We start from the raw sequence: 15,861 nt of genomic DNA, 5'->3' as shown, positions 1-15,861 counted from the left end.
AATTAAAAGACTTGAAGGCAGAAGGCTGTCTAGCTAACAGCACTATTTTTGATTTCTAGTTCCAGTCTCTCTCACAGGGATTTGTCTGTGCTCTGTGACTCTTGAAAGGTGTTGCATGCCTTTCTGTACAACTTCGTAACTCCTGGGTGAGCATAAACCACCAGCATCCTTTATATACTGCTGTATATAAATGTACCTGTAGTAAGATGTACTGGGATTATTGCAGTGTAGAGTTTTAATTTGCCTTTGTATGGTCAAGACATACAGCAATTGCACCTTGGAAAGAAGAAAAACAAAGCCTGTTTAAGGGGGTTAAAAGGAATTTGTCATCAGCTTCTGTAAAAGTAAAAGTGCTCTTAGATGAGCTGGAACTGAAGCTGGCTGCTTAGCTAGTTTTCTTCAGTCTCTGTCAGCTAAATCTTTGCTGTGGGTTATGAGTACTTAGCTTGTGCAATTTGACAGTTCCTTCTGATGTGGTAGTTTGCATTCAGACTTGACAGAAAGCAGATGAGCAAGCAGTGTATCTCCAAAGATGTCTGCTCTCTCCTGCCTGCCAATGGCAAAATTGTAATTGGTCATGTCTGAGCACTTCAGCTCTATAGCTCACAAAGGGATGAGGCTTTCATTTATTGTGCACCGACTGCTTTACATCTGTTATCAGCTCAGTCATTGGCATAGAAATTACTGTTTGCAGTTGTCAGTGGTCCTCATGCCATAGTGAAAGCAAGTGGGTTTGAGTGAGGAAAGCAAGCTTGAGCACTGAAGCACTTCCTAGAAACGTGTTAGGCACTTAACAAATTTTAGATACCATGACACTTGAACACCTCACCATCAGTAAGAGATTTGCAACAGGAGATATGTTTTGAGTGTTTTCTAGCATCTTGTTAGTGATGGAGTAACCCATTCGGGAAATCTAGTCATGATAGCAAGTAGCAGATGTTAAAGCCTAAAGGCCAGAGGATGGCAAGTTGGATGGGTGGGTGCAATTCTGAGGGTTTGGTTTTGGCTTTTTTTGTTTGGTGGTTTTTATTTGTTTGTTTCACTCCAGGGCAATTAAGTTACCTAAATGTATACCTGGTTATACCTGTCCCTGCCAGCAGTGTTTTGCTATGCTGATGGCAACTAGAGAAGCCTCTGGTCAGACAGATGTGGAAGACCTGAACTACTGTCTAATTGTAGTTTTGTCTTGGTTTTAGTTCCTGATTCATTGCGAGGGCACAAGGTTCACAGAACAGAAGCACCAGATTAGCATGCAGGTAGCTGAAGATAAAGGCCTGCCCAAGCTCAAGTATCACCTACTGCCACGAACAAAAGGATTTGCTGTCACCGTGCAGTGTTTGAGAAATGTAGGTAAGGAAAGTCACAAGGAGCAATGCTAAATGGTTTTTTCACCTAACTGCTGTCACTTTACCATGCTCTTCTTTTCCCTGTAGCATTTTCTAGCAGAAAAGCCCTGGGATCCTTTCTGACCTTTCTTCTACTAGCCTGTGAAAATTAAAATTAGGTTTTACTAATAAAGTCTTGGGGCAACATGGTTATTCTTTGTTTTGTTTACTGGTACTGTGAGTCTATATTTGGGTATCTCAATTTGCATGTTGGGTACCTTTTGCCAACAGATAACATTTCTTTATTAATGCCTAACTAAGCAATCCTATTCCAAATAAGCAAATACCTCACTAGAGAATCTGAGGCAGTGTGTCTCAAGTATTTCCTTGTGGTAAATAGCTTTTTCAGATAACATTGTTTTAAAATAAAAATTCTGCTTTAGATTTCTGTATAGATGTACTCTTTAGAGTTTCTTTGTGGAGCAGGGGAAGGGGACTACACTTCGACTGAAGATACATGTAGGCAAAATTTATAAATAAATTATTTCTGCATTACAGAACATGAGGTTTTCTTCATTAATGTTGTGATGAACTCTCCACCCCCTGATTATTTCTGTTTACTTGCTCGTGCCAACTTTAAAGATGGCATGCATGCCTTTGAAGTGATTTTCTTTCATTAATACAATCCATTGAAGTCTTCTGCTGTGTACTTCAAGGACGAAGGAAAGAGAGTGCTAAGTTGCCACAGTGCTGTGGTATCTTTGGGGTTTGTTAGGTTTGTGTGCTGTTAGGAGGCCATTATGTAAGAAAGACAGAGTGGATAGTGGTTTAGAATAAAATGTGCTAGGTTGACTGAAGTTAATGTCAAAACTTCTTTTGTCTTTGAAGACATATTTTCATGTGGCGTATCTGGGATAGCTGCTGTGAAAAAAAGCTTTGCAGTCAGCTGTCTTGCTATCTGTCATGTTTCTTCTATGTATCCTCCTGCAAGTCAGGTAGATGAAATCACTGCTCTAGCTTGTCAGGCATCCACAACTTCCCACCCCCAGAATGGATAGCATAGCTTGGATCTTTTCTGGTGCATGAAGAAAGGGTAAGTTATGTGCAGCATCCAGCAGCTCTCCTAAGGGCACAGTTTAACCTTTCCTTTGGAGTAAGGGCAACTGTTTTGCTGAGAACAGGGGGAGGTAGACTTGAGACACTGAAGACGAGCTGAGTCAAAACTCTGTGACCTCCAGTGCCCTGAGCTGGGGAATCAGGGACAGGTTGTTTTGGTGGTGATTTTATTCATTTCACTGCTTTGTGCAAAGCAAGTAAAACATGGTATAAGTGTGGACAAGTAGCTCATTTGTGGGAAAATGTTTCAAAAGACAACAATTTTAGGGTAAGTAAGTGACATTTATGAAAATTTCTCAGCATTCACACAATACACTACAGTAATCCTTTTTAAGAGCCTAAATGTTTGGAATGTTTTCAGAGAAAGAAGACAGATTGCTCAATTACTTAGGGAAGCGTATGTTACTATACCTCAGTCCAGAAGTTATAACTTGCTGGATCAACCAGAGTAAGGCTTATTTGAAGATAATACTTCCCTGTGAGTGTTGAAGAAGAAGCATCCAGTCAATATTTCTCATGGATAGTTGTAATTTGTGTGTTTTTAAAGTTTTGAATATTTATATTGGTAAGTGGTACTATTTGACTTGTTTACTGTAAATTCCCTGAGTCTCATTTTATGCTCAGCTTTATGATGTGGCCCCTGAGGTGACTGTACCCTCTATTAGACTCTCAGATTACTTGTTCCAAACAGATCATTGTGACTGCTGAATTGCTACTGTCTTCTGAAGAAGCAATGGCAGCATGTAGAGATGTTGTTGATAGCTTCAGTTCAGTGATCTCTCTAATGATCTCCAAGAATGATTCTTGCATGCTGACCTGTCTGTCTTGTGACATGATTCACATCCATTTCAGTGGCTAAGTCTGCTGTGGAGTATCCCTGCTCGTCTCTGAAAATGAGAGACTGGTGCTGAGCTGCCTGAGCCCATTTTGGGCCCTGCCACTTAGGCTAAAACACTTTCTGCTCTTCCACAATGGGCTGTTGGCCTGGCTGGAGTTCCTTGCTAGGGGAGATAGCTGCAGCTTGGCATAGCAGTGAAGGCAACCCCAGTGTTTGGATCTAGTTCCAAGCTGGGTATACACAGGTCAGTGTTTCTTTTTCCTCTGGTCTTCCTTCCTCCTTTCTTACATGGGTGGGATTCAACCTGTCTGAGGCTGTACTGCTATAGAATAGAGTGTTGCTGTGGCTGTTGAATTCTGTCAAATTACCCCCATAGCAGTGAGTTTTATATTTGTCAGCATAAGCAGATATATTTGGATAAAAATGTCTTTCACATAAAATCACAAGTAAAGAACCTTTCCTCCTAACTCATTTCCTTCATAAGCAATAATGGAATTCTTTTTGCTGCAGTGACTATCACAAATTCAGAGCCCTGCACATAGTTTGAAGTTTCTTGAAGGAGGGTTTTTAATATTTTTTAACTTGTTCTGATATTGTTATTGGTGAACATCTCTACCAGTGTGATAGACACATTCTCTAGGAATTTTATTTCCAGAAGCTGTTCGCTGTCTTAATAAAAAGCTAAGTTGTAGAGTTTGCTACCTGTACTCTTCACGGAAACAAATGAAAACACAGGTCTGTTTCCAAAACAGTCATCCAGTAAAAATAAATGCCATAAATGTTACAAAAGATATATTTAACTGTTACTTTTATTGCCTGGCTGTGTATGAGGCTGTTGCTTTCAGCTGCTCTTATTCAGTTAAGACTTGTATTTAAAAAGGTGCCTTGTGATGGATTGTAGGTTACTCTAAGCTGTTAAACTTTTCACTCAGTTGTACACTCAGGGAACTATCCTAGAGGAAACACACGAGAATTAATTACAGGGTGATGGTCTCATGGAGTTCAATGTGATAATGTTTGGGGGTTCTGCAGTTACTTTTTTTCCCCTGAGCTGGACTTCAGTCCTGGAAGGTTTTTTCAGTGTTTAGTGAGGCTCCTGGTCATACTCCAGAGCAAGCTACCAACTTTGAGTGGAGGAGTGATTTTTCTACATGATGATCAGAGCAATGAGATGTTTAAATTAATGCTTTTGTCAGGGTAGCTGTCATACCAGCAGGGCAGTGAATTCCACTGTCTCTTACCCTCCCCTTCACAGTTTTCACTTCAGATCATTGTGTGCTTCATACTGGTGAAACTTTATTTAGGTGTACTCATTGCCTGTAGGTTTATTTGTCAGATGATCATTGTGGTATAATCCACCGTGTCCACAAAATAATGCATCATATTCAAGAGGACAGATGAAATAAGAAAAATCATCTCCAGAAATGTAGTCCTAAAATTTATTAGGTTGAAATTAAGAAATTAAATGTAAAATTCTTGAGTACGTAGCTCTCTGTCAGAATGCTGTAGAAGAAACCGAAAGTTAAAGTTCTTACAAAAAGCTGGAGAGAGGTTAGAAAACAAAAAACCCTAGCCTTTTTTGCTCAGAAAATAGAATTAATCTGGAAAAAAATTGTTTTCAATTGTTTTCAGTTATGGTCTCTTTGGAGCCTTTGAAAAGGCTTCCAAATACTGAATTGTTTTTTTGGTTTTTAATGAAAAAAGATGTCTTAAGATAAGTTCTTTTGAGAAAATGTCTTATTTCACAATTGAAGAAAAGCTTCTCAAATGCTGCCTAAATTAGTCTGAGACAGTTACAATATTTTCAAGATACTGTGGAGTTATTTTTTTGCTTGGTTTAGAATGTGAAATTTCTAGACTCTTCACCTTTTGGATGAGAAAGTAACGAGGTATCCAGTTTTATATTTAGCTAGGAACTATACATGTAATGGAAAAGAATTTTGGTGTGTCCCACAACACACTAGTACTGTTTTGGCTGTGGAAGCTCTCTGGCAAATTTTAATTTCATGCAGCCTTTTTCTTCGAGGCTTCTAGTTTTACTTTTCCTGTTCTTTCCAAGTAGAAAAGCTTAAGTCTTTAGTTATTTTATATCTGGAAAAACAGAGGTCTTCCTACTCCTGTATATGCTATCATTGTCTTGGATTTGGAACTGCTTCACATCAAGAGATTTTAGTGTGATATTAAAAAGGACTGGCCTGAATATCACGCTACAGACCAGTTCCAGACTGGAACGGGATATTTTTTCCCTGGAGCAAAGGAAACATGTAAAGATGTTCCTGACCTCAGAACTTTTTTCAGAACAGAAGCATTTTCTAGTGTGTCTAAAGATGCATGCATTTTGTATCAAGTGTCAAACACAGGTGTCTTCTGAAAGACAAAAGAACAAGTGCTGTGTACATCATACTTTCCTTTACTGAATATGTATTGTTGTTAAAATAATATCTTACTACCAAATAAGCTAAGAAGTTTACCTTGTATAAAAGAAATGGAGCTCTTCCTTCAATTACATTTGATTAGTAAATTAGAATAGGCTAGTAAGATCCTTCTACATTAAGAAACTTTAAAATTGGGGTATGTAATTTATTCAAGAAAGTATTTTCCTACTTATATTATATAGGGAATGTAGTGTGCTTAAAGTAGATTTTGGCTTATGTGTTGTAGATTTGAGTTTGGGCCAAAAACCCAACTGTAGTAGAAGAGAACAGAACTGTTAATGAGGGATACAGTCTATGCTGGGACAGGATCTTTGCCTCTGTTTTCAGTATTTCATTGCAGCACTAAAGCCAGGGTGGTTGTTCTGCTCTATGAATTCTGTTTTGCAATAACAAATGTTGTGGTGAGTTTCTGGGGGCTGAATGTTGTGACCATCTGTATTTCTTCTAGCTAGAGAGGCTTCAAAAGCAAATCTATTCTGGTTAAGGAATGGCTTTCTTAGGTGGGTGGAGAACTCTGATAATAAAGGTTAATCACAGAGTTTGTTATTGCAAAACTCCAGAGCAGAAAACCTAAAATGCCACAACCTACACCTATGAAGTCCATGGTAATCACTTTTGTGACAAAAAAAATTAAAGATTTTGTTGCTGGCATTGATCTTAGAATTCATACCACTATGAACAGTTGGTTTCAGTGGCAGCAAAGTTAATTGCTTTCTGGCAATTTTCTGATACCAGGAAAATAGTGTCTCTAAGTGTTTCCAAATAAACTCACTTGAAACACTTGATGTAGTTTAAAACAGTGAACACTTTTTCTGTAAAAATTGCTTATTAATGCTGTCCTAACTACAAATGACCTTTACAAATACTTTCACTGCTGCTGTGCAGTCCTAGACTGCAGAAACTATTTGAGGCTGAAAGTTTGGTTGCAGTTTTGTTCTGTGGAATTTGGATGTTACATTCCTCACAGCAGCTGAGCTCACACAGGACATGGTCTATTTTATTCTGTCTCTGCCTTTGCCTTCTAGCAAGTTCCTCAGTTACCAAATACTGGACATGAGGGGAAGGTTGTTTTGAACCCAAGAGATTCACAGTTGCATTAAGCCCTCTTTCTGTAGGATGTGTCTCACACACACTTTACCTGTTCTTAGTGACACAGTATATTATTGTTTATTGTTTTTAAAGTGTGTACCAGCCTTGTTACTTACACACATCTAGAGGGGAGTTATGTCATTTGCAGTTTTCATAGTTTTTGAATCATTTGACTCCTAGGATGTTGTAGGTATATAACTGTCAGAAACTGTGATGTGTTCCCAATATTCTGCACCTGATGGTGAAGGAGACAAGGTTGGAGATCAGACCCTTCTGTTCTATTGATGCAATTCCTGAAATGGTCAGTGACTATTTGGCTTCTTAAAACCTGCATGTTGCATATTCCATTTTCATCTCAACCTTGTTGTCAGCTCAAACTGTGGTGCTATTGCTGTTGAATTCATATTTAAATATGCTTTTTTCTCAGAAAGAGTGATTTATTTCCATTTATTTCCATTACTACACTAATCACAACCTGTTTCTGTTCTTGTAGTTTCTGCAGTCTATGATTCTACCCTCAATTTCAGAAATAATGAGAATCCAACACTGCTGGGAGTTCTAAATGGAAAGAAATATCACGCAGATTTGTATGTAAGGCAAGTAATCTATATTTGAATTGCTTTTAGGCATGCAGATATGTGTACTTGCAGGCACAATTGCACAAGTAAGGAAATATTTTCAAGTAAGTAGCAGAAAGTGAATCTCTACCAACATGGCTTCACAGAAGTACAGTTAAAAACTTATTTGGGGTGGGAAAGGTTTCTTTTAAAGTTCTGTGACTATCACTATGTGTGAACTCTATAAAGCTCCACAGGACTGTTTTGTTGTTATTTTTTTACTCATTTATGTCTCTCAGCAGCAGCAGTGGGACTGCTTTTCACTCTGCCAAAATACGAGACATCTACTAAGTGTTCAAATGGAGTGGCTTTACACATCTCAGGCACAATAGTTCCCACTTAAGTGGAGGCCAGGCTCATGACTGTTCCTGTGTCTGTTTGGTGGAACTGTTGATGTGTTTGGCTGCTGCTCCCTCCTTACCAAGAGGGGAGTTATTTAATAATACAGAATTATTTTCCCATTAGTGTTTCTAGAAGTCACGAATGCCCTAATTGCTTCCCTAAAATCTTACTGAGAAGGGGACATTTCCAAGGGTCTTGTTATCAGGACAAGTACTACCCCATGCTGCAGGCACTCAGGGTATGTAATGATTTAGGCATGGAGCACAGGAGCCCAGAAACAATTCTGCAGGTGATCATGAGTTCATCATAACTTCATTACAGCTGTAATTGGCTGGTCCAATTGGTTTATCTTGGATGCTGAGATGAAGTAGATTAGGGCAACCTTTTTGTCTTACATCCCCCTCCCTGCATGGTTAAAATGTGTTTTCTTCAGAACTGTTGAGCCCCATGGGTAAAAAGAAACATTCCATTCTTTCCTCATGGATGGAACATGAGTTTGCATTTCTACTTGGATCCCAGTGGCCTTGTGTTGGGTGTTGGTTGTGGCCTGGCTGGCTGTTCATGGAGGAGCCATTTGGCCCTACCTGTGTGGGCCATTCCTCCAACAGTGTGTTGGTGTGCATCTTGCTGTGTCTTCATTTACCCCTCTCTCACCTGCTGCAGGTCAGTCTGGTAGAGCATGGGAATTGCTTTCATGACTTGGGCTAGTGTTTGCCCTCCTAGTTCTTCTGAGCTTCCTGAAGAGCTCATACAGGAAGGGAAGAATTCATGGCATAACTTCTTTTGGCAATTAACTGGGGATCATCACAGATATTCTTCAAAATCCTCCATATCTGCCTGTTGAAGTGCTGTGGGTATTGCACTTGGTAGAAGTTTGTAAAATTTGGGTGTGTTTGTTTGTTTTCGCTTAAATTGTCTTGACTTCTGATGTTTGTCATCTTTTGACCTTCTTAAATAAAGGAGCAAAACAGTCGTGTCACACTTCTTAATTTAATAACTGCAGACAGGAGTGTCCTGACTGTGAAAAATCCTCTCCTCTGTGCTGAAGACAGTTAAAATATATACTATATTGAAAAATGTAGAACTATTAAATATTGCTTTTAGCATACCTAAATGAAGAAGGGATTATATTTTTCTGTGGCAGGATTATTGACCAAAATGTGATATAAATTTTGTTTTGCTGAGAGGGTTTTTCAGTGGTAAGAGACATTTTTCTGGAAATGAAGACACATGTAACAAAAATTACAGGAACTGTAAATATAGGAACCTGAGAAATACTGAAGTGCTTTACCCTAGGTATAAGGCAGAAAGGGATTTTTTTTCCTCTGTTATGCCTAGTTGATTAAATACAGCTTTGAATTCCAAAGGAGGAGTAACTAGTTAATTCAAAGCCTTTGTTTGGAAACAGAAAATTGCAAACTTTATCTAGAAAGTGGCTTCAGTTAGCTCAAACATAATTCATTACTATTTCAGAAATCAAAATTTTGGAATTTCAGATTAATCTAAAAGCTGAAGGTGGCTCTGAAAGCAAACAGTGCTTTACTGATCCTGGGAGCCATAACCACAAACTAAAAAAAATCAGTAAATGTATGGAGTCTCCTGCAGATGAATAATCTGCCTGTAGAAAGTCAATGCTGTTCATGAGAACCAACTTTTTAAATGTTCTTCAATTTCTTTTTCTAACGATTGGCAGGCGGATTCCACTAGAGGAAGTCCCAGAAGATGAGCAGGAATGTTCTACCTGGCTTCACAAACTGTATCAAGAAAAGGTTGGTTTTTTTGCCTAGACAGCACTTGGGAAACACTGGTGTCCAGTTATTTATACTGCTAATAGACCTGTACTGTGAGCATGTGTAGTGGTCCTGTTTGGGGGCCTGGGGTGGGTGTTGGTTGGTTTTTCTTTGTTTTTCAGGGTAGGTTCTTCTGTTCCTCCAGGCACAAACTGGTCTTCTGCTGCCAGTCATGGTTGCCTTTGTTTTGCACTTGAAGAGCAACAGGAAGAAAACTTAAGCAAGCCTAGAAAGCATAGTTTTAAAACTCTTCATTAGAAAGTTGTATAAGGATACAATAAACACAACTATATTCTGGTTGGTAGAAGAACCTCCTTCCTCTTAAAGGCACCTTCTGAATAAAAGAGGAATTTGTGTGTTAATTAAGGTATATTTTGCTTTAGTGTATCAGAATTTTTGTCTCTTGTTGTCTCCTGTCTCTTACCAAGGCTTTTTTACCAAAGATCCAACATTAACAGGACAGGCTGACAAATTGCTTTCACATTGCATGAATAGAAACTCTACATTTAAGATTCCTAATCACGTAGGATGGGAACAGAATAATAATAACAGTGTATTTGTAGATGCCTACTGATTTATTTTTTTCCAAATACTTTCATGTGCATCCCTCAGCCTTTCAGAACCTGTTTCTCTTGCATTTTGTTTTAATGAACACAGGAGATAATGGTTAGGGGATGCACTCTTTGGATACATGCAGTGCTCCCATTTTGCTTAGTGGGAGTCAGAGGTATGCAAGGCATGAGGGCCTGGCAGCTCAGTTTGCTTCAAGGAATTGGTCTCAAGTTATGTCTTCAAACTGGAATATAGCAAGTGCTTTGGAATTAAAAGGGGTAGAATATACCTATGCTTTGGTTTCCTCTTGCTGAGGCAGCAAAATTCTGCTGTGCCATTTGTTGTACTCTACCCAGAACATCAGATTAGCATTTCTGTATTGACTCTGTTCTCGTCTTCCTTGGCTCCAAACCATTACTGTTTCTGATTTAATTCATATCTCCTCTAAGCAGATATCTTACAGGGATGTGAAAAGTAATTGTATGTTGAGACCTCAGCTATAGCTCTCCTAGCTTTGGCTCTGATCTCCCTTCTTGTAAATCGTGCCACCAACACCTAATTTAGACACAGCCTCTAAAATCTTTCTGCAGAAAGGCATTATGCTACCCAGGGACCCACACTCTCTCTACAGGCATATAAATGCAGATCACTCTCTGAACATTGCTGAACATTGCAGAAGTCCACTTTCTGCTACTATGACTATGTGTGTAACCCTGTTTCATGTTCCTAAGAAAAGTTTAATCATTTGCTAGAACGTAAGTAAGAATGTAGTGATTGTTTTCCTGAATCTCTTATTACACAGTTTGCAGTGAATCACTTCAAGTTTTTTCTGTTACTCCCTCTTTGGTGAAAACTCAGTTATTTATAGTGCAAAAAGAGTTACACCTATCCTGCTTTCTTCATAGCAACTTAGCATAGCATAGAAACATAGCATAGAAAGTTTGCTGGTTGGTTAAATCCATAGTTTTCTATTTAAGTAGAAGAGGAAGAAATGTGTGTTCAGTTTTCCTTTCCACTAAAACTTTCTTTGGTTGTGTGGCATTTTTTTGACTGGTTGGGATTTTTTTTTCATTTTCTTGTGGTTTTGGTTTTTTTTCTGAAGATGTCATGTTCCTCTTCTTTCAGACGTTTTATATTAGTGAAACTTATTTCATTGCAGCTGATTTACACAAGCCCATGTCTCTGAAGAATCAGACTGGGAGAACACAGATCTGGGACAAATTCAAGGGTTCTGAGGTGATGAAAGCCCACCTGCAGGGTAAAAATGCAGTTCTCTTTCACCTGCAATTCATTTTTGAGAAGTTAGTTGGACCTTAGGTTGAATAACATGCAGCATTGTTACCTTACTGTTGTTTTCAAAAATTATTTTTTTCAGATTAATGTCTTCAGAGTCAGTAAATATTTTGACAAAATGTACCAAATCTGTATTCGAACAGCAGAAGTTCACTGCAAGATATGCAATCCTTTATCCCCTGCTTTTTCTATTTTGGTTGCACCACTTTCTGTTTCAAAGTCAAGGTGCTTCATGCTACTGGAAAACAGCCCCTGTTACATCTTGCATGGCGACTGCTTGTGCTGTTGCTTATTCTCAGTGGTTTTCATAATTTTGCAGAACCTTCTCAAGACTTACCTGGTGTCCTGCATTATGCTCTGGCAGCATCATTTAGTAGGTGGGGTGTGCCACAGGGACCAAGGTCAAGGCTGAAGTGCTGTGCACTCGTGATGGTCAGGGACACAAAGCTGTTTGGATGAGTAATGAAATCTGCAGTTAGTGGACATGAAGGGACACGACTGTTCTTGTGTTTTATTTTTTTCAATTGTCATTAGTGGGAGAGAGAGAGTCTTTCAGAAAAGCTTGTTCTGTTTCAGTTTACCTCATTGCCTCATCTCAGTTACACATACCTCAACCTGAGATACTGCTCTCTGACAACCTGGTATGTTTGTCTTCTTGCTAATTACCAGATGAAAAATAGCCCTGTGCTGTTCTAAACCAAACACTGTTCTCCTTCCTTTTCTAGACTTATGGTAAGCACCACATCCACGTGCTTCTTCCTCACCTGGAGTCAATTTTGTTCTTTATCCTTTTATCCACAAAAGGATTTTTTTTCCTTTTTTTAACCACTGTTGCTAGAAAAACTCCCTTGGACTTTAACAAGGGCCAGGTTCAGCATTTTAGTGCCTGGTCTGAACAGGTACTATGTTAATAGTCACATTATCAAAAGAAAGTGAGCTTCTAACTCTCCTTATTTGTATGAGAAGCATGGAAGACAGGATGTGGAAAATCTATGCTGAAATGCCCCAGGGAATTAACAGAGCGTAACCAAGGAGGAAAAGTGTACAGAACACCAGTGTCTGGGAACAAAAGATGTCTTTTTGGATACTTATTCTTTGTGGGCTTCCTCAAGGAAGGGCAGTGGCATACCTCTCCAGCCTTCCTGGTTGGAGTAGGGAGGAAAAATCCAGTTAGCCTCTTACAAGATGATGGATATTCCCTGATTTTCCATCACCACGTTACCCACCGTAGTGTCCAATGCAACTCAGATTTGTTGGCAGCATCATAGGGAGAATGTTTCTATGTCTGAATACATGATACTGGAGTGGGTAGGGTTTATTACAAGCTGAAAAGAAGCTCTGTATGCAGGAGGATGAAAGGATCTTAATCTGGGAGAGGTGATTGAGGGAAATTTTGAGGTACATCATGGGTTGAAATGCTGACTTGAGCTGTTGGTGGTACCATAGACACACTTGCAGTAACAATACACAGATCTTTTGTGCAGGGAAGGTGAATGTTTTTAAGGGTAAGGAATCCTAACCAAATTGAAGAGCTGTTCCTCACACTGGTGTGAAACGTGTAGTGGAGGTGATGGAATTGATGTCATTTCTGTTGTGTATTTCATCCATCTGTCTCAAAACTCATGGTGAAATGTGGTCAAGTGTTTTGCTGCCCCCAATGCAAGTACATAGCCCACAAAGAGAAAACTGCAGGGCTTGTTTTAAGTGAGGCTGTCTTGGTTCCTGTAGTAATAGGCCCCCTAATGGCGATGCCAATAATAAACAGAAATTCTTAACTTTATTGGGTAACACCGGTATTTAGAAACCTCATTGCATAGAGTAGAATTCAATTTACTGATGATAAGTAGCTCTGTGTTAAACCAGTCATAAACCAAAATCCTCAAGGCACTATAAAGACATCTTCATACACTGCGTAATTTGTTGAAAACAGCTAATTAATTGGCCATAATGATCCCAGTACAATCTAGCTAGCATGCACAAAGCAGTCATAATTTTTCTAATCTCAATAAAGAGAGCTCATTGCTTTAATTACTGTGTAATCTCTTAAAAGCTCAATGTTCCCTTTGAATTAGATAAAATGGTACCAGCCTGTAATTGCTTGAGTTGGCATTAAATAATTAAAGAATTTTCTGTGTTAGCTGGAGTGTAAGTAAGTGCAGAATCATAGCACTGTAGAAATAAGCTTCTTGTGGTTGATTAGGACAATCTTGGCTTTGCCAGAATTTTTGGAAACTATCATGAAGCATTCTTTTCTTTGAAAAAACTTAACACAACAGTCAGAATAAATTTAAGTTCCTTTTTATATCAGTCTAATTCTGACTTCATTAGTATACCTGTTTTCTGTGATAACACAGATTAATGATCTCTGCTTTTGAACCAGAAGGAAGGATTCTTCTTCCCACCCACTTTGATACCTTGGGTTCATCACACTGTTAAAGGCAGTGCCATTCACCCATATGGGCTCTAGAGGAATGTGCTGAATTCTGAGTTATCTGTGCTTTAAAAAAACACCACAAAACCAAACACCAAACCACACTCCCTTATCCCCCTCATATTAAACTAAAAGGGAGGGTCCTTTGGTTAAAACCAGTCCAAGAATCTAAACTGTTTGTAGAGATGTTCAGTACCTAGACCCTTCTGTAAGCTTCATGAGAGCAAGATGAGTAAGACTGCACTGACAGGACAAAGCAAACAGGAGGGAGTGGTGTTCTTTGGAGTATGGTACATAATGTTTTCTGCCTACCTTTCCCCATGGGGCTGTGGATACTGCTTTAGAACAGTGGTTGGAGAAGACATTAAGGAATAGAGGATCTGCTGCCGAAGATACAGCCCAGAAACTTTTCTGGCTTACCCAGCAGTATTTTTTACTTCCTTCAGAAGGAAGGGACAACTTCTTATCACTTGTGCCCTGTGATAGGACAAGGGACAATGGATTCAAGACAGAGCACAGGAAGTTCCACCTCAACATGAGGAAGAATTACTTTACTGTAAGGATTACAGAGCCCTGGAACAGGGTCCCCAGAGAGGTTGCAGTCTCATTCTCTGGAGACTTTCAAGACCCATCTGGATGCATTTCTGAGTGACCTGCCCTAAATTTGCTCCTGCTCTGGCAGAGGGGTTGGACTTGATGATCTTCAGAGGTCTCTTCCAACCCCTGACATCTGTGGTTCTGTGTTTGTCCAGTGGCTGTGGCTCTTGGGGGAGGTTCAACAGTAATGACTGTATTGCTGCTGGAAATACACATCCCCTCACCCTTCTGGTTTTACTGGGCTTGTTGTATTATCTGGGCTTCCCATTTTTCAAGTCTCTAAGTGTAGGAGAAAGAAAGGATGTGTACATCGATCTAAGCTCTTCTTTTTGCGAAGTGCTCTAGGTGGCCCTGCTCTGGCAGGGGGGGTTGGACTAGATGATCTTTTGAGGTCCCTTCCAACCCCAAGGATTCTATGATTCTATGATTTTGGACTTTGTGCTCATTGACTTCAAAGTACATGCTTTCCAGCCATGACTTGGTCTTCCCCATGCAGAAAGAGGAACATCAGAGGCAGGAATGGCTGGTTTTGTTGTCAGATGAGGATTTAATTGTTGCTCTCCTTTGTTCTGCTAGGATGCATTCCAGGAAAAGTACTACCAAACAGGAACCTACCCAGCAGTCCCTATAGTACCACCCCGACGACCATGGACACTTTTGAACTGGCTTTTCTGGGCCTTATTGCTGCTATATCCTTTATTCAAGCTGCTCATCAATATGATCAACAGTGGATCATCCCTGACACTAGCTAGTTTTGCATTTGTCATTGTAATGGGTAAGTTTTCTCTAATAGATTTACCATGTAGTTGTCAAATGTGATTCATAGAGACTTACTAAATAGAAACACGACTTATGAATTCAGCAGACCATCTGATACTATGCCCACTTCAGCTTGGAATAGGTTCAATAGATGTTGTTGTTGCTGTTGTTGTTAGTCTTTTGTATAGTTCTATTGTTTTTTTGTTAAAAGCTGTATACAAATTTTTCTGTTTCTTTAGAAATCAAAACAGTCATGATCCAGCGTGTTGCCTACAAGAGGCTTTCTTGTGTAGTGTGCTGCTGGGTTACATTTTGAATGCCTAGAAGAAATGCTCAAGTCTATTCTTTCATCTAATAACAGTCTGATACATCATCCACTGGAAATCCACGAACTTTCGATATAAGGACAGCCTGTTGTAGCCAACTAGTCTGATTTACATGGCTCAGGACATAAGTTATCATAGGTGACATAGATTATCATCGGTGATTCCTATGAAGTTTTGACACCATTGCAAATGCTCTGTCCCTGGCAATAACACTCAGTAGCACTTGAGAGGACATTTGTTCTGCCTTTGGAAGAAAGAGCATAATCTGTGTTTGGTACTGTGCTGAGGAATGATGGTCTAACGGGGCACTGAAGCTTAGCTGTTGCAAAATTTATCACCTTTCCTTCTGCA

The 15,861-nt window shown here is 39.4% G+C and overlaps 1 protein-coding gene across 1 annotated transcript in view; it reads left to right on the top strand.

Moving 5' to 3' along the window:
* AGPAT4 (1-acylglycerol-3-phosphate O-acyltransferase 4) overlaps window positions 1-15,861 on the top strand; it is a 73,424-nt gene that overhangs the window by 49,016 nt on the left and 8,547 nt on the right. The window contains exons 5-8 of the mRNA XM_030447510.1: window positions 1,197-1,350; window positions 7,297-7,399; window positions 9,456-9,531; window positions 15,002-15,200. Of these exons, the coding sequence (XP_030303370.1) occupies window positions 1,197-1,350; window positions 7,297-7,399; window positions 9,456-9,531; window positions 15,002-15,200 (532 nt within the window). The remainder of the gene's footprint in view (window positions 1-1,196; window positions 1,351-7,296; window positions 7,400-9,455; window positions 9,532-15,001; window positions 15,201-15,861) is intronic.

Source organism: Calypte anna, chromosome 3 (genome assembly GCF_003957555.1).
Source record: "Calypte anna isolate BGI_N300 chromosome 3, bCalAnn1_v1.p, whole genome shotgun sequence".
NCBI lineage: Eukaryota > Metazoa > Chordata > Aves > Apodiformes > Trochilidae > Calypte > Calypte anna.
Note: the sequence above shows the minus strand (reverse complement) of the source record. Positions and strands in the feature narration are given on the sequence as shown.